The following is a 26,737-nucleotide window of genomic DNA, read 5'->3' as shown; positions in this document are numbered from 1 at the left end:
CTTTCACAATCACCAGGTGCAACCATCAACCTCACCTGTTCAGTCTCACTACTAAGCCTTTAGTGCCACATCCACCCATCTCTTAAGTATGTGGGGGCTCCGCTACTTCCTGGGACAGCCTATACTAATGCTGATTTCCCTCTCCAAGAGGGAATTTTTCCTGAAGTCCAGTCTAAGCCTCCTCTGGTAGGGGAGACTTGTGACTATTTCCTTTCAGTCTATCACTTGTCATCAGAGATAGAGACCTCCTTGCAGTTGCTGTAGAGAGCAATGAGCTCACCTCCTCTTCTCCAAAGCAAACAAACCCATCTGCTCCTCATAGTTCTCATTTTCTAGTCCCTTCACTGGCTTCATCGCTCTACTCTCCACACCTTTAAGCAACTCCATAGCCCTCTTGTAGTGAAGGGATGTATGGGTGTACTCCTGTAGTAGAGGATATATAGTGTACAGATACACATCTTGTGGCAAGTGTGCGTACGTTATCTGCTGAAATCAGTTACACAAAATGGATCTTTTCCGCTCACTAATGAGCCAAATCCCATGAGTTCACACTCAGTTATAACTCAGATAGCAACAAAAATAATTGTAACAAATCAGATTTGGTTCTGCTCCATGATAATTCTCCCGAACTGGAATTCAGTGCTAGATTCACTGCAGTCATGAAGATTTAAAAAAAAAAAAAAAATCTCTGGTCCAAAGGTTTTCCACCTGAGGTAGACAAAGAACAAAAGCATAATTATTCCCACTTATAAAGAGGAATGACTTGCCCAACATCACACAGGGAGGCCACAGAAGTAGAGTTCAATGCTGATAAGCTAATCTTGGTTTCATTGTCTGCTTGTGAACAGCAATGGAGACAAGATGCTACTGGCTAAGGCTCTTGGCAATTAGAAGGAATCTCATCTTGCGTGGAGTCAAAGGAATTCATTATCCTTGAGGCATAAGTACAGGAAGGACTAAGCAAGATAGTCAGAAAAAAAATATATGCTTTTTCTGGAGATTACTGAAATTTTTAATTTATTTATTTTAAATATACTATGGAGCTCAGTAGGAAAGCTGATTTATCCTGTGAGTGCACAGCAGATGCTCCCTGCTAGAGTTACTGTTTAAATCTAATTGGAATACACAGCACTTCTGTAACATTTATATCACAGAGAACGATTACGAAAAGCAGAACGAGCCTCTCAGTTCACCACACATTGCCCAATGTGATCCCAATCACTGAACCTAAGTGGAAATATATGAGCAGCAGAATCATTTCTTTGCTGCCTGTTTCAGGCAGTAATTCCAGAGGCAGAAGTTGTTGCTTGTAGAGGAAAATTAAAATGGGCCAAGACCAGCAACCTGGGGCCTGGAATGGGATGCAGAGCCTTTCATGTCCAGGTCACTGCTCTTGATTCCAGCACAGGGCTGTAGTAACCAAGAAGTTATTGCCATCAAATGGAGGTTCAGTGGCCTAAGAGAAATCATTGAAATGGCTTCAGCTTCCTACAGGCACACACAGCAGAGAAAGGATTTTTACATTTGTGAAACTGCATAGTCATCTCTGATGTGGAAGTGTGGCTTTACTCTACATTCTCAGAAAAAGAATAGTGACAAAGAAAAATCCTGTTATGCTTCATTTGACCAAGAACGTTTATCATAAACCTGAAGACTTAGTTTTCTATTTTTTTTTTTTGTTTCCTTAGTTCTATTTATACATGTTGTTTTACATCCGTAGTTTTCTCTGCATTTCCCAATGCTGAAGATCAGAAAATAAGTCTTATGAAAATGACTTTTTAGGAAAAATAATTTACATAGATACTGTGAGGTGAAAAACCTTCAAAGGCAGAGGAAATACAAAATCATTCTGAGGAAAACTGCAACAACCTTGCAGAGAAACACAGTTAGAAACCAAGCACTTCTCAAAAGAACTAAGACTCCCAGAGAAGCCATGGTCTGAGCCTTGGTGTTGGTCAGGCACCCCTCCCACTGCCCCCACATCACCTTGCTCTGCAGCATGGAGCTGGCCTGCTGGCCAGTTGTGGCAGATGGCCCCAGGGAAGATCCTGGCTTAGCAGAAGGACCAGCATGCCATCGAGCCAGGGCTTCCATTGCTAGCACAATGGCATTTGATTCAGCCATTAAATAGAACAGATTTTCAACTGAAAGCTTCCAATTTTCTACAGAACTTGGGTGAGTGGTCTATAAAAAATCTATACAATTTCAAGAGAAATATTTTAATAAAAGCTGCTTCTAAGTAATTTTAATATCAGAGCATAATGGCTACGAGCAGTTAGCTTTGTGCGATACATGTGAACGTGACCCTACGTAGCTGTCTGCATATATCCAGCACTCAGAATTGGGATGACTAGGGATTCTTCTGGATGTACAAAACTTTCTGTAGCCTTCACAATGTCCATCTCAGGCTCTGATGGTCTGGTTTTAACAAAACAGAAATCAGCTTTGCTTATGGATATACGAATTTCTTTACACACTCAGATTAGCCACTGAATTCTACAACGCTTACGTATGCTCAAAGCAACACAACAATGGCTGTCCCTCTCCTTCCATTCAGAACAGCGTACACAAAACATTAAGAGCCTCCCTTAAACCATAACAAGAACGTTAAGAAGCAGATCTTTTCTGTTCATCATTTTGAACAAATAGTCACAAAATTATTTGGCTATAGCTATTCTGTAAAAATTTAGACATCCTTTCTATTTAATGACACCAGTTTATGTTGTGAAAACTGAGACCAATGAAGTGACCCTATGGCACTGTACATGCAATGCAGCAGCCTCCCCTAGAATCCACACACAGCACTAAAACACAACTAACCACACGCTGCCAACGAGCATTTGGAAAAGCCAGTGTAACGACTGGATTCACGTAGAGAATCTTGTTGTACTTCGTATTCCTTTAACATTCCTGATTTTGTTGATCACGTTATATGGCTACAAATGTTACAGAAAAGACCAGAGGGTTATTCACAGTTTAATAGTTGAAGAGATGATTGAACTAAAATTTGTGCTGTTTTACTGTGAAAATTCTGTGTTCAATAGGCCTCCTCACATCTCGTTTGCTTGTATGCTGGATTGTTTAGTGGCACGTTCAGCAGTAGAACAAAAACATGCAAGGGCAAAATTTCAGGAATCTTAATCGGTCTTTTTCTACTCTGCAGGTACAGTTGAACACTCTGCTGTTAGAAGATGCAAACACATAGGATTTCTTTACTGATACAAAGTTGTTTCTACATGTTAGAGCTCTGAAAAGTACTCTAAGCATTACGCAATTTAAAGAACTGCTGCAAATATTTACAAGATGCAAACATTGTTTAAACGCTATCAATATACGACAACAAAAATGCAATAACAACTTCGAACTGAACATGCTTCCACTACAATTCACAGTGCAATGTTAATGTTACTCTACATAGATAGTGAGAATACAATTCAAAGCTATGACAGATACCTGAATCCTTAATGCAGTCACTCCAGGATGCACTCTTTTGGGTGCATCCACAGAAGTTAATAAATTTCATTCCTATTTAAGAACAAGTGAAAGATTATAAAAGACCAGCGTCTACTGAAGTGCATGAATGGATTTCTTTCTAGAAAGTATAAAACTACTAAAGCAAGCTGGGCTTTTGTAAAGGTTAGGCTTCACTGTTCTGCCTTTTGCTCGTGTTGCAATAAATGGCTCACTTATTTCAACATTTTAGTTTCTACTTGACGCATTAGTTAGGTGTACAATACAGTTTGATCTATAATTCAGAGGCCAAGCTTATTTCATCTTCACACTCAGGTACATCTGCAGAACTGTAGCTATGTGAGCCATTTTTAAACACTATGGAAAAAATCTCGTCCCAGTGAAGTGAGTGAAATGGCTTCAGCAAACAGGTTTTATACCATATATTACATCCCTGTAGTGAAGAAGAAACAAAGACAACTACAGTGAAGTAAAAGAGGTCATTTCCAGCCTATGTTTTAAGGGAATACTATCTTTTTGCAACCTTGTAGGTTTCTATAGCAGTGATTCTTGTCCCGTATTCAGCTCGTTCCACACCACAGCCATCCATCACATACTTCCCATGATTCCTAACAGTTGAGCTGAAAAGCAACTCCGCTGATAACCCCCTGCCCTACATAATGTGGAGACGGTACCTCAGCACCCAAGCTCAAGGATGCAATACCTGAAATCCCTAGGCTAACCTGAGGTCTCCCGACAGAAACCTGCCACAATGGGCATAACAACAGCCCTGCTGCAAGGAAGCCTCAGAGAGGTAACTGAACTTGCACCACTGCCAGGGATTCTGATCTGTGGTGCAAATCATGCAGATCCCAGAAAAAAAGAGAGTATATAGGGAGGGATGACAGGAAGAGAAACAATGAGTTTCTTTCAAAATTGAATTTAAATAACCTAGGGGACAAAGGAAAACTGTGGTAAAGCAAAATAAGGTTGAAGGAGAGCAAATTCTTAGTTATATATCTAACAACAGAGACAAGGAAGCTGTGTAGGAAAAACAAGGAAAGTTAGTCTCTAGGGATAGATACAGGTGAGCAAACTCGTGCACACATTTCTGCTTCCAAAATGGGTTCTGGCTGAAAATTCTTCATGATCACCATGAAAACAACATACCATGAATCTCCTCAGACTGCAGGCTACTTGCTCAGTGAATTTCCACTTCTGCTACTTCCCCCATGTCCGTATTCCTCTATCCCCAGTATTCCTCCTCCTTTTGCCAGAAAACATCTCAGTCTCTCCTGTTGGAGTGTTCCCCAGGCATCCACAGGCAGCTGACACACTCATTGCAAATTCAGGGAGCTGGATCAGTGGAAACATCTGAGTTTTCTTGCTTGGAAAATTACTCCTCACTGGCTCAAGAGCCACCCAGTCTCCTGCCACTGCAGAACTTCAGCACACAGACTGCAGTCATTCAGACCTCCACAGATAGACTTGGCAGGAAGAAAAGGGAGTGCAGAGGTCTGATCTTTAATATCTGTCTTGCTTTTGTCTGTAACAGTGACCCACTATAAGCCTACGAGAAAGTAGGATGCTAAAGCCTTTTTCTTATAAGAAACGATGTTAAAGATGATAAAGGCTTCCCCTGGCTCTTGCCCTGCCAATCTCAGGTCCCTTCTGATTTCTTTAATTACCAGTACAAATTCAGTTACCACATTCACAGGGGGAATCTTCTCTATTTCCATGTCATTCTATCCACTCTATAGCATTTACACTCTTAATTCTTTTGTTCTTGCTTCTCTTTGCTTATTGACTAAATATCATTTTTCTGGATACCTATGATACCAATAGACCTAAGTAGTTTATAAATTAAGATGAATACCTAACATATTTAAAAACAAACATTCTAGACCAATATATGGTGGATAACTGGCATAATTACACTATGTTGCAAGGTAATGATTTTGGAGGCACTGACTCAAGAGTATATTGCTCATCAGTGCACAAACATGTTCTTCTATTACGTTAACACAGTCAAATGAAAACAGCCTCACTATATTCCTCAGTAATGCTGTCACATCTGATGTATGGATGTTAGCAATGCGGATACAAAAGTGTTTATACCATCCATAAGTTTTGGAGGGGCAGGAGAAATGGGATTTACAATCCTGTTATCCAAACTAAGAACTGAAAGAACAGTATCAAGAGATAGATAAATACCAAGGCAATAAGGAATTAATGACACATGAAACTGCATCTTTTTGCTCTCCGAGTCTCTCTTCAAATCAGGGGTATCAAACAAAGGTCAGGAAAGTAAGACTTGGAAAGCAATAAAAATATAAGAGTTAGAAAAGAGAATCATAAAAACGTCACTATTGTGTCTTTGTTAAAACCACGCACCTAAGCATCTGAAAATCACAAGTGTAACACCTGAGCACCGGTCTCTTCTGATCTGTAGCTTGCTTTCTAGAGCTAAGAAAGCCATAACTCCTCTTAAGCTCTTTTCTTGTCAATAGCTCGACTGCCCCAAGAAGCAAGAGAGCTGTGCACAGCAATCAGTTGCTTCCCAGGTGTCTTAGGACTCCCTGCTTTACACTCACCAGCCACAAATTCTGCATGCAGCAAACAAGTGTGGAAACAGTGTATGTATACCAAATAATTCTCCACGAATTCATCTAGCTGGGAAAACAGCCATCATTTACAGAGGTACAGAAGACTAGTTTTATAGCATGAAAGGCCTGTCAGTGTTGTCCATACATGCGATCTAATCCTGACACTCCACTGACTGATGGCAACAAGCATGGTTCTGAACCAAGGCTTCCCTGTGACACAAGACTTGGTGGTCTGCCTCAGTCTGCCAAATTCCAGAGGTAGATAGAAAATTATTACGCATTATCTGTCTCATCACGTCAGAAAAATCTTAATTTTCCCTCAGGTTGCTTCCCAATACTTGAGGTGTCACGGAAATATTTGCCTCCACAGTTGCCTCCAGCACAACTGATCAGCAGTGTGGAACTGCAAGGCAGAGCATGAGCTGAGAGCACACTCTATGGCTATACAGAATGTAAGAGTTTACCAGACGTTAGGGAGTGTTTGGGTTGTACTGGTAGCCTTTTTACCTTCTTCTCCATGAAATTCTACTGGGTCAAGCTCAGAAATAAGATTTTAAAAAGGAAAGAAAAACAGCAGTACCCTGCTGCAAGTGGACTCATTACTTCCCTTCTCAAGCAAGCACCTTACTGCATTCTCCAGGGCACCAGACAGCAAACAAAAAATAGGTGATGCTAAGTTTCTCATAAAAGCACAAACAGTAATTGAAGTATAATTGTAGAATGATTTATATGGTTTTCAGTTTTGAGCTTGGTAATTACTTCAGATCACCAATCAACAACTGGTCACCACTTGCAAGATTGTTTACACTGTCAACACTGTAGGATTCTCTCCTCTTGGAAAAGAAAAAAAAAACAAACCAGGCTTTTATCAAGAAAGCATTTGGTTTTACAGGCATGCTTTAATTTTCTCCTACAGTAAAAGGAAATAAAAAAGAGGCTACAGGTCAGATGAAGTAGAGTCAGGCAACCTGGATTTCACCCTGCTCTATCCCTAATAAAGAAATAGCAGGCATACAGTGGCTGTACCTAGAGTCAGTTTCGAACAGTGAAGTATTTATAGTTCCATCTCCTTGCCAATTTTGTATTGCATGCTAAAGGAAGCAAACTGCACTAATCCGATACCAAGCCGTATTGTTTTGAAAAAGGTATCTCTCATAACAAATGCCATTTATTTACCTCTTCCATTTTGTTTAACATGTACTTGGGACTATAACTTATCATTTAAATCCTGACTTTCAAGTGTAATATTCTCTCTATTAATTGTGAAAAATGTAGATTTGGGGGCACTATCAGAAGATGGAAGAAGGTGACGACATTCCAGTGGGCTTTTTCGTGGTTTATGAAACCTTCATTAAACTTTTAGAAGACGCAGCCTTGAGTGGCTTGGGAAAAAGCAAAAACCTCAGAGTGCTCCTGGGGAATATCACCTGTAATTTATCCACTTTAAATGCTTTTTATGGTACAGCTCAAGACAGATGCATGACACGATTCCAACATCCACAAACCTGAGGCATGAAGTAATTGAATCCATAACCAGAAGCTGGTAAATGGGTAGTCTTATGAGTTATTCTGTAAGTGTTACATGGAGAACAGCTTGCCTCACAATCATTATTTTGCTGTAGCGTAGAAATCATGTAATGAGGACTTCATGCTGTTAGGATCCTAACCCTTGATTGTTAGAACATTTCAGTCATATTAAAAAAAATGATATAGTGCAAGCAGATAGGGAGAAAAATAGTAATTGGAAACTCAGCAGTGGGTTAAAGCCACAATTTATTCACCATTTCCATCACATTAGATGAAACATTAATAGGATTATTAATAAAGATTCTGTATTGGTTTTGTCACGTAGCAGTAATACATCAAACTATTTTGCTCCCAAAAGCATATTAGTATACTTTTCTTAAGGCTACAGAGAAGCCTTATCTAAAATTACTGAAAAAATGATAATTTTTGTAGTTGCTTAAATTAGAACATGACCTTTAAAGTAGAGAAGCAAAACCAATACACCCATCCAGTGATATTGATTTCTCAGTTACATAAGGTGAATGCATTAAGGAAACTGAATTACAAATTAAAATTCAGCACCAATTCACTAAAAATAAGGTGTTGATGAAAAGTGATTTTCTTTTCAAGATGTTTTTGCTAATTTCTACCACATTTGCTATCACTATTGCAGTCATTAGATCCTAGCAAACCTGCTTCTATTTTTGGCCATGTAGTTGTGGTACAGAATTGCTTTGGGCTCTGTAATTGTTGTTACTTCCTCATTGAGTTGAGCTTATTTCTTTGGTCTATGAGACTAGAAAAAACCCTCTTCCTCCTAAAGTTACTTACATGCCCAGGTCAATTCCAGAATTGCGAAGGGGAAGGATGGGTGGGAAGACAGGTTGACCAAAGACTCTGACCTCTGTAAATGTCAGCATATTTTGTTGTGTAAAGCAGTATTTCTTCACAGGTCAGTTATGCACTGTTTGCTCCTTGGACTTTAAAAGAAAATTAACTGTCTCAGGATAAAAACCAAGAAAAAGGTATTCCTCTCAAAAGTATCTCAAGTGAAATGAATCAAATAGATTCAAATAGATTCAGGTTTCTGCTTTAGCAATTTCTCATGACAGCTCCTGCATGGCTTTTTTTTTTTTTCAGTTCCTTCAGTGAAATTTTTATAGGGAGAACATTTTAAGAGTTCAGAGATCAGCAGAAAGACAAGTTTATAAAAATGATGTATATATGACATAATTAAACAAGTATAAAGCACTCCAATTTTTAGTTATTTCCAGTTCATTTAACTTGAAGGATAAATGTACTTGGAAAATTATTTTGCCTTTATTTTATATTTATATAGATATATAAAAGTAACAAACCAGCAATATATCTCAGGTCAATCTTAGAACACTAGCATTTACACACAAACCCAGCTGCTGCAAATAATGATGAGATGAAAAGCCACAAAACAATAAACAGGAAGACTTCTCAGGTTAGGGATGGGAAGGAAGCAGCTTGCTTTGAAATAATTATTTTACTGCTGAGCAGAAATGGCATAATGAGAACTTCACGCTGCCAGAAGCTGTAACCCTTGATTGCTGGAATACAGCTGTCACATTAAAAATGACACATTGCCAGTAGATTGGCACTGCTGCAGTAAGCGTAGATCTCGCATCTGTGCTGTGCTTGCCCAATTAAGGAGATTCTCAGTGCAAGTCTAGGCCAAGGTTAATGAAATTATTTAAGTTTTATTGTAGCAGTGCTGTTAAAAGAAATGCACGGAAAAGTAGATTAAAACTTATTTTGATTGACAGTGGAAAAAATTGAAAAGCCAGAAGCTGTGCTGTCTTTAAAGAAACATTGTGCAAAACCACAAAGCATTTTAACCAAATTGTGAAATAGTTTTCCACATGGCCCTGACTTAGGAAAACATGCTTAAGAACACCTTAAAGATAGAGCGCATTTCTAGAAGAAATCACACATTTCTATATGAAATCCTACTCCTGAGGTTTGTGAGACACGCAGCCCTCGCCGTACTTCAGCTCCTTACTAACACCTCCCAGTACAACCCAGTGATACCTGCAAACTGGGCTGCAGCTGCCACCAGGAAGAACAACTGGTACGTGTCCAAAAGCAAAGCCAAGTCCTTTCACTGCTGATATCATCTGCTCAACAGAGCACTGCCTTATGTGAAGATCTGTAAACCTTCACATCTCTGAAAGAAGTAAACTACTGAAGTTTCATAGATAAATACATCGTGAATATCTTCATTATGATGAAAACACTAAGAAATCTCATTACCTATCTAGAGCAATGAAAAGTCATGAATCAGATTCTAAAGTACTATCATTTTAGCTTAATAAGTTTAAAGGTTGAAGTAGCAAGCAGTTAAATGCCAAGTAGTTGCCACATATTAAGATCCCATTTTCCTAGAAGCCAGATCAGTACCCCACAGAGGAAAATCACCTCACAAAGGCACAAATACAAGCACTGTCTTTCCCTGTGACCTGCAATATAAAATGGCCTCCCCTACTCATGAACCCATCAGATTATGATTTGGCACTACACTGTTATTAAACCTCCCTGAGAAGCAGTGATGGTTACGAAATCTCTTCCAAAGAAGTGACAAGAGCAGCAGCAACAGACATTTGAAAAGTGTCTGTAGGTTTTATTATTTGCAGTGCTGCTTCTGTGTTCCAAAACAGGCTTCTAAAAATAAAACTCACTGTCAGAAGGAAAAATATGAGGGTTCACAGATGAAAAATCAGGAGGGCAGGGGAGGTTAAAAAAAAATAAAAAACAAACAAACAAACAAAAAACTAATAATAATTGACCTTGCAATTAGATATCCAAGTGTACTCAGAGAGAAAAAGCAGAGTTAACATGGAACCATTTGAGTTGGAAGGGACCTTTGCAAATATCACCTACTTGTGTGACAAAAGATCCATTTATCAAATGCCTTGCTGTGAGATACAGTTGAAGAATTTAAATGGGTCACCAGTCCTGAAATCCCTGGGAGTTTAATGGACTCCACAGAGCGCTAGGGCACACCTTTGCATGCATGGGAGAAGTTTGGAAACAGATGCCATCAAATAGCTTGAAGAAATGGAGACATCTCTGAAACTCTGGCATTTCTCCAGACTGAGTAGTGGGCTGAGAAAACAGATTTTTGGTATGATTTTTTTGCAACTTGATATAAAGTGTAGCTTTTTCATTCAAACTTTAATTTCAGCAGGCAACAAAAGTGTTAGTAGTCTAGTTAGTAGTCTGTCAGGAAAGAAACTCACACTTCAAATAATCTAGACAAATATTTTTCTGTGTGCATCATTGTCTGGAATGACTTAGTACTACCTGCTAAGGATTCCACGTGCCCTCATGCTCAGTTCTCCCTCTGTCCCACCAGAATTTAGAGATAACCAAGATAAACAGTGAATGAAATTACATACCACTAACACCTGCTAAGGTGAACGAGGAATTTCTGTAAAGCTTTGTTCTGTTACAATACAAGCATACTAACACAGTGGGAAAAGTCAGCCACGGTACAACTGCCTGTAACTACATTAACTTGCAATTAATTTTTGTTTGAATAATTAGCTGGTATTGAACATTTCACTGAGGTAATGAAGCCCACCACAACCAGGATTCTAATGGACACAAAGCCATTTTTACCAGTACAGACATAGCCCACAGCAGTTTCATGCTCCATTAAATATATACAATTACAAATTCCAATCACTGGGAAAGCTGAGATTTTTTTTTCTCTAATATTTTCTTTTCTATACTGTTCAACCCATATTATCAAACTGTGTCATGTATTGCCAAATAAGAACCGTATTATTGGCCTTTATCTGATAGCCTGCTGTAAGCAACGCAGTGCCAAGCACAGAGGGCAGAGATGCTGGCACCTTGCTGCCGAGATGCATGCAACCATTAATGGAGCAGGCTTTCAGTCAGGAGAACTTGTTAAGCAATTCTTAAAAATGCAACAAGGAAGATTGCTGTTAAGCTCCATGTCACAGTTTCTTCAACTTATATTCTTATTGCTTTATTTTTGCTATATTAAGGCTACTCGGGCAACAAGTACTAATGAGAGCAGAGGGAGGAAAAAAAAGATGCATTTCCAATACTTTGTTATTATGCCTTACCAAAGAATTTAATAAGTTGAATTTTCCTATTAATGCAATTGAAAATTTAATGAGCTTCTTAATTTATGACTTCAGCAGGCTTGAATTATAAAACAATACAAGCCGCACTCTAATTGCCTGAGCATGTCTGAAGATGACAGGGTGTTTAGGCTTTCACATTAGCATCTAATCTAAATATATTAACAAACAGTACAAAAAGTCTTTACAGTCATTCAAAGCAATAGGACAGATTTTTCTTTTTTTCCTGTGACAAAGCCACACCATTAAAACCTTATTTTAACCACATAATTGTGGAGGATCTCCAAGTTCTTTGCTTAATATTAATAAAGTTTTGTGATACCCTCGAGAGGTCATTAAGAAAGACTATTCCCTCTAAGCCAATAACTAGAAATGAGACTGAGCTGGAAGTATCATGAAAATTTAGGGTCTAAGCCAGGTCTTAGAAGGTACTGAACACACTCAGCTCTTAAATGTGCCTAGACCAGTAGATGTGCATCACTTCAGGGCAGAGAACAGCTCTAGCTCCTGTTTTGTGTTACTGCAGCTTTTTTCTCTAAAGGCTTTCCCATTCATTTTAAAGCTTACTTGTTCTATACAGTTACCACAAAGTCACTGTGCTGATCTGCTCTTGGTCAAAAGCATTGCAGCTGGGAGTTCCTGTAGTCTAACGTTGGGCAATGTCATGTAAAATCTTAAAACTTGCCTAATCTACCCTGCATATTGAACACATGCACGATGTAACCTCTGGATTGCACTTGGTCAGAACAGATCTCGCCAATACAGCAGGACTGGTCAAAAAGAACGTTTTCCATGTGAAATTCAGGCTTTCAGTTTATGTTTACTTACCCAAAAAAATTTTATATTAAACAGAAAATCTGGAATTCACTCTCATATCTGTTTTGTATTTTGTTTCTATTTCAACAGTATTCAGTTGTTTCTTCACTGTTTACTGATAGCACTAACTGCAAAATTGTTATGTTACACAGAAACCGACATTCTATTGCTTTCATTTTTGAAAATCATTGTCAGTAATCTATACTTTTCTACTCTTCTCTTTAAAACAGAAAACACATACAGACGTATCACTTTTTTATTTGCATTGGCTACGTTACTAGAGTTCAAAAATGCAGTACATTGATTGCAAGTGGTCTCAATGACATAAGATAGCTTTTACTTGAAGAGACAAGGATGGTTTTGTGGTGAGCTTTCTTGTTTGGTCAGTAGGGTAGTTGTTTCATTTTCTTGTTGAAAGGTGGCTTCTTTCCATAGACACTCAGAGCTTGGAAAGGGGAGGAAAAAATTGTAAAGGAGGATGTCACTTATAGACATTAGTATTCAAACTGACTCTCTCCAAGCTGCCATGTCCTTCCTCTAAAGAAAGCACACAGAAGAACACAAACTCAAGTAGCCGCAGGGTCTAGCAGTGCCATTTGTCACTGCCAAGATTCATCAGTGATATAGGATTACAAGAGGGAACAACTTAAAGGTTAAGGATTTATCTAGAACATCTGAAACAGATACTAAACTGAGATTTATAGCAAAGTGCTTGATGAAAATTAATGTTTAGTGTCTAAGCCATGGATGCACTGGAAACAAAGGAACTTGTTCCTTCACCAGGAGTCACCAGTTACCTCTTCCACTGGTTACTACTTAGGATCAGGTACCTATGTTTAAGGTTTTCTATTTTGACTGGGCAGAAAAATCAGAAAAGAAAGTGAGCCTGACAAAGGTGTAGAGCACTGTAAGTGCATGGATAACGGCTTCACAGAATCACAGAATCGCAGGGGTTGGAAGGGACCTCAAGAGATCATCGAGTCCAACCCCCCTGCCAAAGCAGGTTCCCTACAGCAGGTCGCACAGGTAGGTGTCCAGGCAGGTCTTGAACATCTCCAGAGAAGGAGACTCCACCACCTCCCTGGGCAGCCTGTTCCAGTGCTCCATCACCTCACTGTAAAGAAGTTCTTGCGCACATTTGTGCAGAACTTCCTATGCTGCAGTTTCCAGCCGTTTCCCCTTGTCCTGTCTCCACTCACCACTGAAAACAGTCTGGCCTCGCCATTCTGCCCCCCACACCTCAGATATTTATAGACCTGGATCAGGTCCCCTCTCAGTCTTCTTTCCTCAAGGCTGAACAGACCCAGTTCACTCAGCCTTTCCTCAAAGGAGAGATGCTCCAGGCCCTTCACCATCTTCGTGGCCCTCCGCTGGACTCTTTCCAAGAGATCCCTGTCTTTTTTGTACTGGGGAGCCCAGAACTGGACGCAGTACTCCAGATGAGGCCTCACCAGGGCAGAGTAGAGGGGGAGGATCACCTCCCTCGACCTGCTGGCCACGCTCTTTTTAATGCATTTTCTGAAGTTGCCTGGGAGAAACTGTTTTTGGGTGTCTAAATATGGCTCACTATCTACTGAGACTAAGACCGTGTGCCCAATAAAGACCTTATACAAGCTAATAAAGACAGCTTTATTGGTTTTGTAGAGTCATCATAAGCATTTTCCTTTCAATATCTATCTAATGACACACTTTTAAAAAGAGTTATAGGCTTGTAAAGATCAATGAAAAAATAAAAGGCTGTGAGAATTACTACAAGCACGGTGTCTTCATGCCCATGCTGCTACATAGGCTCACCTTGATTCACTGAGAGATGGTAGCACTGTGGTACCACGCGAGCTTCTTTTCAGGAACAGAGCTGCATAAACCAGACAGGTTGTTGGCTTCACTGCTCAATCCAGCTATAAACTGCATGTAATTCTAGAAGAATACATTCTTCCTAGTATGCTACTGCAAAAAATAATGCTTTTGTATACACTAAAAAAACCTTCATCTGTTAATATAATTAAAACCAGTTGAAAGAAAATAGATTCTTCCCTTGATCCAGGGTTTCTGTATTATTTTAACTCAGTGTTCAATAATTAATTCAGTAACAAGTGCGTTAAGGTTTTCAACCCCTATAGTTTTATTAAAAGAGAAATTCCCATCTGGATTTCTACCTAGTTAAAATAAATATGAAGCCACATGAAAATACAATCATTGAATCATAGAATCAGAGAAGGTGGGAAGTATTCAAAACATTAGAGATCCTAATACAAGTTATTTCTCTCAAGACGCTTCTGTATACTCATTTTAGAAATTGTGGTGCCTATTGGGTGTTGAAAGAGAAGAAAGTGAACCCAGTAAATAAAGAATAGACACAGTTCTGCAGGGAAAACTGATGCAGAGCAGTAAAACAGCTACTTCCTTTTGGAGGACTCAGAGTACGGTTCAAGCAAAGAAACTAAAGCTAGTTTTAAATCTCTGTAGCTTGAATGACAAGAGAACTTTGTAGTATCTTATGACAAGGGTGAAATCGACACCAAAGATAGCTGGAGCAGGTTATTTTAAACAACCTTGGCTACGCAGGTTTTCATAACACAACAGAAGCTACTATTTTAAAAACTATTAGAGCCTCCTGACTTCATACAGGTCACAGCTACACCTGAATAAGCTGGAAGCATTCTACAGAACCAAATAAAACTTATACACAGGCACCCTAAGAATCATACATACACAAAAATAACTTCTGCAAGGATTTTTTTCTGCTGTTTTCTGCATTGGTTGTACATGGTGACATTAGGCATGAGTAGATGTGAAATAGTGGATAATGACACTTGAAAAATCTATTGTATCAAAAGAGGATATGCAATGAGAATACAAACGTATTGTGGAAAAAGCACACATGCCAGGGAGCCTGACTGCCAGCATTAACTTAAAAATACAGAGCTTGTGAGATATTCCAAATCAAAGAAGGTAGTACAAAATACCAGGGGAAAATCCTCGGGGGAAAAGCTAGAAAAGAAAGATCCATTCTTTTTTCAAAAGCACTGCCTGTATTCAACAATAACCCTGAATTTAAGGAGACCACCACAAGGGTATTTGCAGAGAACCACTTCCTTACATTCTTGATCGGTCAGTTAACATGTGCCATGCTCCAATTCACTCCAAATCAAATTTGCCTGATATTTTGTCTTGTGATTTGACAGAATTCATTGTTAAGAAACAGAATTATGAAATACAAAATCAGTCACAGCAGAGGAGCCCAAAGCCCAGATTTGCAAGATTACATTCAGAATTTATAACAGAGGTTCTGTTTCTAAACTTCTCAAAGGATATTGCTTCTCTGTAAAAATAAAGAAAGCAATGAATCATTCAGTCTTCCAGTGAGTTCTGAAAGCCAATGCACCAGTATGAAGCTGGGATAACTGGTAGATGAAAAAATATTTCAGTACACTGATATAAAACAAGCTTGAAGACCACACTGTCCATCTTTCCCATAGTGTATTTCTGTTATTATAAATGTAGTTCGAAAGCCTTATCTGAAGAGTCTGGCAGCCACCAAGGAAATCACACACATTGCATCCTGCAGCACTTGCTGTCAGCAGTTACCACCTTCCTTAATGGGGGAAGAAGGGAAGCGATGTAAATGGATTATCTCAAAACCCACTTGTTTTTAAGCAAAACTGAGCCATGGATTCAAATTTCTGACGCAAATGGAGATTATTTTAATGATTTTGTTTTGTTCGTGTAAGATATATTCTTATTCTAGATCATTGTCATATTGCACCACATACAAGCCATGCCAGTGAAAGCATGATCTTTTTCTCAAATCCCTCTGCATAATCAGCATGAAAGTTCTCTCAGGAATATATTCTGAATATTTTCATTTTGTACAGACAAACCAAATGCACAAGCAGTTATGGGAAGGGATGAAGAGACTCAGTGACTGAAGTAAAAATATCCATTATTTTATTCCCCCACTCCTCTAAATTAGCTATAGGAACATAAGAAGACCAGCAAATCAAAACTGCAAATAGCAAAAGACTTGTTTCTGATGAATGCCATTCATTTTAAATGCAACAGACACTTGCAATTACAGTGAAGTCACACACACAACTTTAAATATAAATTTATGCTTAACATTTGATCAAAAGTGAAAATTGAGACTGAAATGAATTAACTTGTCAAAGGAAAGCATTAATAAGCAATTAAGAAGAAACAAAAGATTAAAACTGGAAGGCTTCCTAGTAGTGTTGCCTATACTACTTTCAAAGAACTAAAAATGTCTTATCAGACATCAATACATAAGAATGCAACCTATATGCATTCTGAATGAAAACTCAATAAGCTAGTAAGATCAGCAAAAAATCCACAGCTGTAGGGATGAAAGTGTTGCATTTCAGATTAAAGAAGTCATCAGATAGGTAATGTCCTATATGCACATAGCTTTCTGCTGTAGCCTTGGGGTTTAATCAGTACTGGAACAAATGCACCTCAAAGAATTACAATATTGAATTGCACTGTATAGCCTGTATAGAGTCCACAATGTGCTTCATTATCAGGAATCAGTTCCATACACAAGTCTACTCAGAAAACTGAATAAAAGTGGCACATTCCTTCATTTCTGTTCATCAATAACAGAAAAAAAATGAATTGTATATACTGTATGCAATGTACTGAGTGAACCATTAATATATTGAAATGCTCCAAACAACAATCATTGTTGAAAAGCTTTCAATCAAGTCAGACTTAGCTGATGGAAGTACAAGAACACAAATTATGTTCATCATTAACAGAATTTGGTAGCCACTTGACAACTCTCCATTTAGGTAGTACATAAAATCAGTTTCAATCATCTTAAAGAGCATCCCAAACTTGGGTTGTAAAGGTAGTTGCAATCAACTCCATCTCACAGCCCTTCGGTGAGCTGATGAACCACCCTATGTGGGGTATTAGAAAAATTAGCAACTGAAATTATACACGAACAGAAAACACAAGTAGAAACATTATAGTGGCAGAGGAGTTCATATTCCAGGCATTACTAATGGTTTAGAGAGTACCAAAGAGAGGCAAGTACATCAGAGCCCTTCTGGTTCATGCAGCCAGTGTGCTGAAGAGGCAGAAATAGCATCTATTGGAATTATCAAAGATTGACCCAACATAATCCTTTCCTTTTCTCCCTGCCACAGCAGATGTGACCTCTTTAAAAGAAACTTTGCCAAATCAAGTGTGAAGATAAAAAGAACAATAACCAGTCCCCAGAGAAGGCTACTTCCCATCCACATACCTGAGGGACATTGCCATACCACTGCTGCATCTTTCTTTTTACTACTCTTTCAGCTGGGGAAAGGAAGGCAGTGATCTGACAGACAGAGACCAGCAAAGCAAACAGGAAGACTACATGAATAGGGAAAATTACTCTCCTTGGCATTAGCTTGCTATGCAATCTGCCTAAAGTTCTTGCAGCTACGTGTGGGGAGGCAAAATAAGGCCAGAACATAGATGTAATGTAAAAGTGTGCTGGGAAATGTACAGGCCAGAGGCAACAAAGGCCTCCAGTGCAGACTCCAAGCTGCAGATAGATTGGATCTTGATCTAAGCAGTTCCAAATTGTAAGAGTTGTGAGCAGTGGTTAACAGAGCAATTGTCCTCTAAACCCTGCTGTAGCTAAATGGGTCCAGAGGGTCTCATGTTATAATGCTTCATTAAGCTCAAACCATATGTTCTGTAAGCACTTGAACCTGTAAAACTCAAGCAGGTCATATGAAGCATTAAGAAAAACTCAGCAACAGATGCCCATTTTTAGCACAGCCTAGTACAAAAGAGTTGAAACCTATTGAGAATCGCCAGCCCTTATATGATAGCAAGTATTTCTGTAGATTTTTTCCAATTTTTATCTTGAATAAATTTCTTCATTTATTTCAAATCTTACTGGGAAAATCTGAGACTTTTCAGTCTCTCTCTCTTCATTTGATACCCTTTTCTCAAGTTACTATAAATGTATTGTGTTTCCTTGGGTTAAGCTGGGGACATCACAGGCAACAAGAACCAGTACCTAGTCGTGCCTGTGTACTCTATCCTATTCGTCAGAACAAGAGAATTCCACACTCGTTTAAGAAACCTCCTGTCCTCCAGCCTTGTCCCTTATGCTAAGGTAAGACAGTGTTTGACAAACTGTCCAGACACAAGGTATCCAACCACTATTCTTCATTGGCTACTTCCACGTAGCCAAGTGGGAAATATGAACACCAAACAGCCACTTTATTAATGGAGAAGCCCCAGAGACAGTAACAATACCTGACTGCCTCTTAGATGTGTTAGCATTGTTTTGCCAGGTATAGGTGCCACACTTGACATCTGATACTTGTTCCTCTAATAATTGGAGTTGAGAACAATTCACTTAATTTGTGCCTCATCTTAGTTATCAACAATTTATTACATTTCTTGAAACAACGATACAGCATCTAGAGGCTTCCCAGTATTAAAACTGGAAGCCTCTGGGTGGAATACATTTATTCCCACTCCTTTGTTTTAAATACATTTCTTACAGCTACTTTTGAGCACGCACCTCTGATTTCTTGGTAAAAACACTGTTATTATTTTCAAGGATATGAAAGGAGACCTGCTGTCACATAAACACAAACTGCTACTATCTTCAACACCCCATGATACAAATGCAGCATGGTACTGTACTGCCTGCTGCCTATGGGATGGAGAAACCCCAGATTTGTCTGGTGTAGCAATAAGAAGCAACTGTTCTACTTAGATGCAGTGCCTACCTCTTTGAATCTGACTCTGATCAATACAAAGCACAAGATCAATATGAAGCAATTCAGTTTGTGTGCACAGTACTGGACCAGTAGAGCAGAAATCAAGGGAGAAGACGGCTGTCTTTTTTAGGAAGTATTCCACTTCTCCACGACTGCTTGAGAGCAAGTCACTTATAAGAAAGCATTCAAAGTATCTAAAATACTTTAACAAACAAAATACAAAGTATTTGTTAAATACAGTGTGCTTGGCAATGTTATGATTGAAACAAAAAGCAGAAAACTAAGGAAAAAATGAGTTTTTTGATTTACAAAGAACCTCACATATGAAGAATGGCTTATTAAAACACAAAAAAAGAAAAAACAGTCAGGAGCTTGCTAGAGCAGGAAGTTACTTGCTCAGTTAGGCCTAACTACTTGGGGCTTCTCAGGGATGCTTTGGAGACTGGGAAATAGCCAGGGAAACATTCTGACCATCCTTTGCTGTGCAAATGAAATAATGACCAAACCTGCTCAAGAAGTTTGCAGCTTCTTTAAGTCAGCAAGATGGATTTAAGAAGTGTGATCTTTACTGCTAAGCATATTGGAGAAATCTAATCTAGTTTTTACTTTAAAATACATAGATAAAATCACAGTTGAGATTGAAATTCTTCAGAGTAAAATTTATCAGCTAATATGGGGGTTTAAGACAACTACTATTTGAATTCAAAACATGACAACTTATAACTGATTTGCCAAAATGATCTGATTTTAAGTTCTGTAAGAATAAAAGGTGCTATGAAGACAGCATTTGACTGCATTCATCTCAAGAACGACAGACTTGGTCAAACATCAAGAGGCTTTAGAACTTCCTCCATGTACCCTGCTATTCACAGAGAGTGAAACTCTCTCGCCTTGTCTGCAAAAATTAATATAAAATTAAACACAAGCCAAAGTCAGACACTGTAGTGACTTGGAAATGCATGTCTTCATAGTTCTCTGTAAAACACTGTGATGCCTGTCTTGTCACTAAGCATTTAGCTTTGACAGTGGTTCAGCATTGTATCAATTAACCAAAACACTCAAAAACCCTTGAGTTTTAGATATAACAACTTCACTGCTTACTATGCCTGCATGTACAACAGATACACATGTACTTTCTGATTGATTAGGCCTCAATTTTAATACAGAATTGTTTCCTAACAAAGTTTCTGTAATTAAAAAGTACTCCAAATATGTACACTTAACAATATTTTTTATTGCGAAATATTTGGTTTTACATATACAATAGCAATTACATTTTCCCATTTTAAGTAACTTAATTAAAATATGTGAACAATTAGATGCTGGAATAAGTTGGGATCAGGAATGGGCATTTCGTATATACAAGTCAAACTAACAGTTCTTTTTCTAGTTTTTTTCTTTTTTGCATGTTCTTTTTTTTTTTTTTTTCCCTCTGACCAAAATTCTGTGGAAAACCCTTTTGAAACTGACAATTTTTCACACTAATGAGAATTCTGAGTACTAATCCACTATTGATTCTGTGATTAAGTATGTGATGTCTTCCCTGAGTAAGCACATGGGAATGGGACACTTGGCTCAGATGTTCGTGCAATGACGTGAACAGCCCCCCAGAGTATACATAGCTCAAAAATCAATTAAGATGAAGCAAACAAGTACATGCTGCTTACAGAAGACCACTAAAGGAAAGGAGTTGCAGAAGCAGACTTGAAGTTATCATTTTTATTAACAAATATTTCAGTTGCAGTGCGGTCTCAGAACAGAGCAAAACACCACTCCAGGCAAACCAAAATTAGGTCTTGAAGCAGAGACAGAGGAGAAAGCAGGAGAGGCAAAGCTATATAATATTACACTGGGAAGATGAAGGCCATTTTATTGTGTTGCTAGTAGCATTTAAAAAAAAAAAGAAAAAAAAGGAAAAGCTCACAATGCAACTGACTGTATGGTAGGAATGGATGAAGCATAAGGCTCATATTTCTTGAAAAACAACAAAAGCAGACCAAGCTCAGGTTTGGAAAATCACGGTTGCACAAGGGAGGGAGAAGAAAACACCACAAAAGCTGACATTAACAGTGTACAACTGATAGAATGATTCTGTCTCTTGGCTATTCTTTCTCTGTCTGAGCACTAGTGAGATACTGGCACCAAACGTTAAATGATCAAATACCTGGGCACAGCAGACAACAGCCTTTTATTTACAGCAAAGACAAATTACGATCCACGTTACTTCCTAGCTCTCAAACGTTATTGCCAAGATCACAAAGATGCAGCATAACATTAAGTTTACACTTGATTAGCAGAGGAGATCTGTGCAATATGCTTTCTCCAAATCCACTGAACTTAAGAGGTTTTTTCCCTCATGTACCTTTAAATCTGAAGTGACAGACTGTATTATGAGAAAGACAGCTAGAAGAAGCCAACTCTTAGAAGTCACAACTCAGAAAACATTGAAGAGATTGGCAAGTGCTTCACCAAACATTTACATTGAACATGAATTGTTGTTCTGATTATGTGTGAACGGCAGTAAGGGAAGAATCATTTTCAAAAACTGTTACTCATTGCCTACCAGTATTTATTTATAATTTTTCAAAGCACAGCCTGTGAGTGCAAGATATTTGTCCCTAAAACAAGCTACCTTTATGAAATGATGCTACAGAAACATAATAGCTCATAATTAATCAAAGAAAAAAAAAAAAAAACGGGTTCCATAGCTGCTCTTTGCACCTTTTTTTTTATTATTATTCATAGCAGGTACATGCAGACTTCTATGGGTAATTACACTGAGGATGTGATTTTGCTATAAACTATCACTGTTTCCACTGATGTCAAGAGAAATGACTATAACTAAACAAACCTGTCAAGAACTTAACACTAACTCTTACATTACTATCTAGACACAGTAAATGCTCAAATACTTGCATTTCATTCAGTCCAAAACAATGGTTTACTTTCCTGACTAGTGACCAGGTCTTTCTCATCTATACATGCTTTCATTTGGGAAAAATCTCAAAGAGTTTTTGGAAACTGAGAGGAAAATAAGATACAATGCCTACAAACTCCTATCTTTTGGGTATAGTTGCAACACCAGTTCCTCTGCCTTACACTCATAGGCACAGATTATTCACAGTAGGATAAATATTTTAAATATGTAAACCTTCACTTATGAATTTTGGCATTACCAAAAACCAAAGTACATTTCCATACCTCTGTGACAGAGAATGAGGCATGATTTAACACTGAAACCAGTTTAAAGAGAGATTTAGAAATGAAACACTTAGAGGTATAAAAGCAGAACTGAAATTGGTAGCCACTGTGAGTAATTCTTACAACAACACTGATACAAAGTGCATTATACTAAATTTACTCTGGAAATCAGAAGAATCGACCTACAAACTAAATTTTTTTTTCTGCATTAATTTTTCACAGCTGTACTGGCACACATGATTTCTACCTACAAGAGAAGGAATACTGTAACAATATTATGAATTTGTAAGAAAACACACATTTAATTTCAAACTCTGCTATAAGAAAGCCCAAGGTAAAAGTTCGACAGCTACTCCAGCTAGCCTTATTAATGATGCCTTAGGCTATAGGCCAAGCAGCCAACACAAATTCAGCTCAAGTGGCTTAAGGTTATGCCTCCAGGGTTACAAAGCAAGCAGAAGGTTACATCTGCTGACAAACAGAACTGATTTATGGTTTAACCCAATCATCCAGGCTCCAGTATGAATATGTATAAAGTGCTGGTGCTCAATTTTTTTAATGCTTGTTGGACAGCAGATTCCATAACCTCATTGCTCTGTAACAGTACACAGGAATGGTAAAAGAGAAAATCCTTAATTTGATCACATCAAGAACTGGACAGCAAGTCAGTAACATAAAGCCTAGTACAAGACAACCAGCCTAAGTCTTTCATAACACAGACAAGGATGCTATAGACCACCTCTTTTTCTCCTTAGAATCTCTCTCCTTAATTTCCAGCTAAACATTTCTGCAAATAAGCTAGAAAAAAAGCTTAAGACTCACGTAAGGCATCTGAAAACTACTTCTGGTAAAGTAAAAATAACATGCCCGTTGCTTTTAATAATCCACCTTGAGTTTATTACAAATGTAACACTATCACACAATGGAAACCATAGCCATGACAGCAGAGTAGCAAAGTCCTAGGCCACAGTAAGCAAGGACTTGCTCAAACATAACAGCTGTAGGCACAGAAACAAAGGAAAGAATCTGCTTACCTGCTTACCAGAAGGCCTCAGGTAGGCAGGAAACTCCAGCAAGAAACTTTCACCTCCTCTGCCAGCCCTTAAATGAGGAGTTTAGGAAAAGGTGCATCCTGGCTCCACCCCTTCTGGTCACTCAGGTGCACTGCATGCACTGAGCTCCCCTGGGTTGGCCCTCCTTTCCACCAGGTGCTCAATCAGTGCTTCAAGCCATAACTTAGCATTTCTGCTACTACTAACAAATTGCTGCATTTGTTTTTGAGGATTAAAACTCAAACACGAATCAAAGAAGCGATAAGCACTGCTAGGATGAGCTCCAACAGCACAGAAATAACTTCAGCAATTTGACTCAGACTACAATTAACACCAGTTTGTAGTTTTGATTTAAAAGAGGCAAAAACACCATGATTGATTGTATCAGTTGGACTAACTACTTTAACTGCAATTAACTGAAGTGTGAATAAGTAGGCGGGCAAGAGCTTTCACAGCATTATGAAAACGAACCCGTACTGAGCTATTCAGTGGTGCTTTCACTTAGAGTATCTTGCAACACCTTTACCTGTAACTGTCCTTGTTGAAATGTTGTGGCTTTGTAATGCAGATTTATTAAACTGGAACTACTGGCAGCAAATGCTGGTTGTTATAAGCTGAGAAGCTCTGAACTAATTTTATAATTAAGAAATGTTTTCCATTATGCATTCTGTATTATTATACTAGCAGAGGTTAGGAACAACAAAAAGATCCTATGTCTCTTACAGAGCTCTCGTCTAGGATTTTCACATCTTTATCACTATGTTTTCAGGCAGACAGGCACACTATATAAGACAGAAGATTCAGCAAAACACAGTTCTTTCTTACATGTAAGGCCATTGTGCATTGCTTTGGTTTTACAGCAAAAGATAGTACTCAGTGCACACTACTGCTGTGATTAAGCACCCTAGTGTCCAAAGTTTGGGAAAATTTAGGAAAAGAATGCTAATGCAGCTTTAGGTAAACACACAAAGAACAGCATTTCTTAAAGCTCTAACCTGCAATCAGGAGTTTTTTGTTCTTCTGCTGGCCCATTCACTGAGGTTAAGTAGACTTTTCCTCCATCTCAGTTTCCCCATCTGTAGAAAAGGGATAATGACATTTACTTCCTTTCACAATGGCTTTTCATATATAAAGGGTCCTTCAAAGGAGTATTGTTACTATGAAATACACACTAATTTCAGTTCATCATAGGTCCATACATCATTGTACCAACATGTTTCTGTTCTCCCTGTAGTTACTGAGAGGACACACATTGATATCAGTCAAGCAAAATTAACGTATGTGCATTTTTACTAAATAATGACTGTAATTTCTTTCTTTGTTTAGGGATAAAATATAACATGGGACTCCAGCAACCAAAAAAAGTAAGTCTCCAGAAGTACATAAGGAGAATTGTATCTCTATTCTGAGTTTAGAATAAGAATAGAGTTGGGTCAGATAACATCACTAGACTAGAGATGAAGCTCTCAAACAGAAATATGCATCAAAGCTTTGCCATTAAGTGCAAGTTTTCCTCTTAATACATGAATTTTATAACCTACTCAACTTTAGCTTTATGAGCTTTTTTCCTAGGCTGGATATTGCTAAAAGGTACTGTAAACTTCGATTAATATTTTGTGAAATTGCACTGAGCAAAGGAGATGCACTTAAAAATAAGCCAAAGAAAAATCCTGGTGAAATTCCTCCATCTAGTGGCTACTAACACACTCGCAGCAGCAGTGGCCGCCCACAGCAGCTACTCGGTTTCAGGTCAAGCCCCAGCGCAAAGTATGCAAAGGAACAACTGCGCTGCTGCCAGCTGTTACCCAAAAGCCACTGCCTATGAAACCAGTGAGATCCGAATGACATCCCTCCATCTCTGTAGCTTCAGCCTGGCCTTCTGGAGGAAGAATTACACTGACAGAACACGTTCAAATCGTGACAGTTTCTCAAAACCAGGAGGTTCTTTGTTACCACGCTGTAAATATCTCGGAAGTCTGAATCTGATAAACATGAAATATCAGTGATATCGCGAATAAGCAAAATCAAATTTCTGCCACTATGTGAAGGATAATAGTTAGAAATAATGTGTCACATCCTGTATTTTACCTGGACAAAAATTTCAATACACATTTGACCACTATAAGCAGCCTCTCAAGATAAGGAGAGAACTATCATTCTCGACAGCTGAATAGATAGCGTCTTGTGTAACAAATCATCAGCTGCTTTCCCAGTCACAAAACCACCATTACCAGAACAGACAAAGCTTTCTAGAAGCCCAAATTCTACAGCACAAAGTGCCATAACAAATTGCATAGTACTCTACCAATTTTGTTTCCCATGTGTATACCTTAAAATTCCTCCAATATCTGATTTTTCAAGTCACTTAAATGCTATTAGGAGGCAAACAAAGACTGGAAAATCTGAATTTTATGATTTATAAAGCAACTACATACACATTAAATATTTTTGATAAACAATATACACTGCACAGCTGTATGTATTTCTTTGTTGAAATGTTCCCTATGGTTCCTACGCCACTCAGCTCCCATATGACTCCTCAGAACAGGGCTGACAAGGAGTTCAAGTATATCCAGAACATAATTTCAGCTGTAGAGGCAAAGACTTGTAGACAGGGATTTAATTCAGCTGCTTTGAGAAGCAGGAAGTAGCGGAATACACCCAGGCTGTGTGCCAAGAGGAATATTAACCAGTGAGATCCTCTTAATGAAAGAGAGCAGGTCCCAGAAACTCCTTATCCAGAGACTCACTTTGCTTGCTCTGTTCTCACTCTCCTAATCCCAGTCAAGCTTCATTCTTATCATTTGCTGCTTTTCATCAAGTGAGAATTGTTCTGGTCTCCAAACTCACCTCACTCCAGGCTCCCCTTTTCCCTGTTCATGCTGCTCTTACCCCATCCCCTTCTACTCATTAAAGGCTCCATCTTCTCACTGCAGTTCTTTGTTTTCTTCGTCCCACTCTTTTGCCCTCCACATCCTTACTCCACAAGCCCCATTACCCTTCTTCCCCTGGAAGACTTCACTCTGGGAACAACTGTCTTCCGTGCAAAGACACCATACTGAAAGAAAGGGGTGGGGGACAAAACATGGAACAGATGTGTGACAACAGGCAGTCTGGAAAAATTAAGTCCTCAAAATATGCTGACATTTCCACCAAAAGAATTTAAAGGGGCAAAAGTATCAAAATATGGGCACAGGCACCAAGTAAAATATAGC

The 26,737-nt window shown here is 38.5% G+C and overlaps 2 protein-coding genes across 2 annotated transcripts in view; both read left to right on the top strand.

Annotated features, from left to right (window-relative positions):
• Window positions 1–26,737, top strand: part of KCTD15 (potassium channel tetramerization domain containing 15) — a 197,986-nt gene that overhangs the window by 96,516 nt on the left and 74,733 nt on the right. The window lies entirely within an intron of this gene.
• CHST8 (carbohydrate sulfotransferase 8) overlaps window positions 1–26,737 on the top strand; it is a 167,708-nt gene that overhangs the window by 138,306 nt on the left and 2,665 nt on the right. Inside the window, exon 3 of the mRNA XM_052685838.1 lies at window positions 24,849–24,886. Coding sequence (XP_052541798.1) covers window positions 24,849–24,886 — 38 coding nt within the window. The remainder of the gene's footprint in view (window positions 1–24,848; window positions 24,887–26,737) is intronic.

The sequence above is a fragment of the Tympanuchus pallidicinctus genome, unplaced genomic scaffold (genome assembly GCF_026119805.1).
Source record: "Tympanuchus pallidicinctus isolate F22 unplaced genomic scaffold, pur_lepc_1.0 scaffold22, whole genome shotgun sequence".
Taxonomy (NCBI): Eukaryota; Metazoa; Chordata; class Aves; order Galliformes; family Phasianidae; genus Tympanuchus; species Tympanuchus pallidicinctus.
This window is presented reverse-complemented; position numbering and strand designations above follow the sequence as displayed.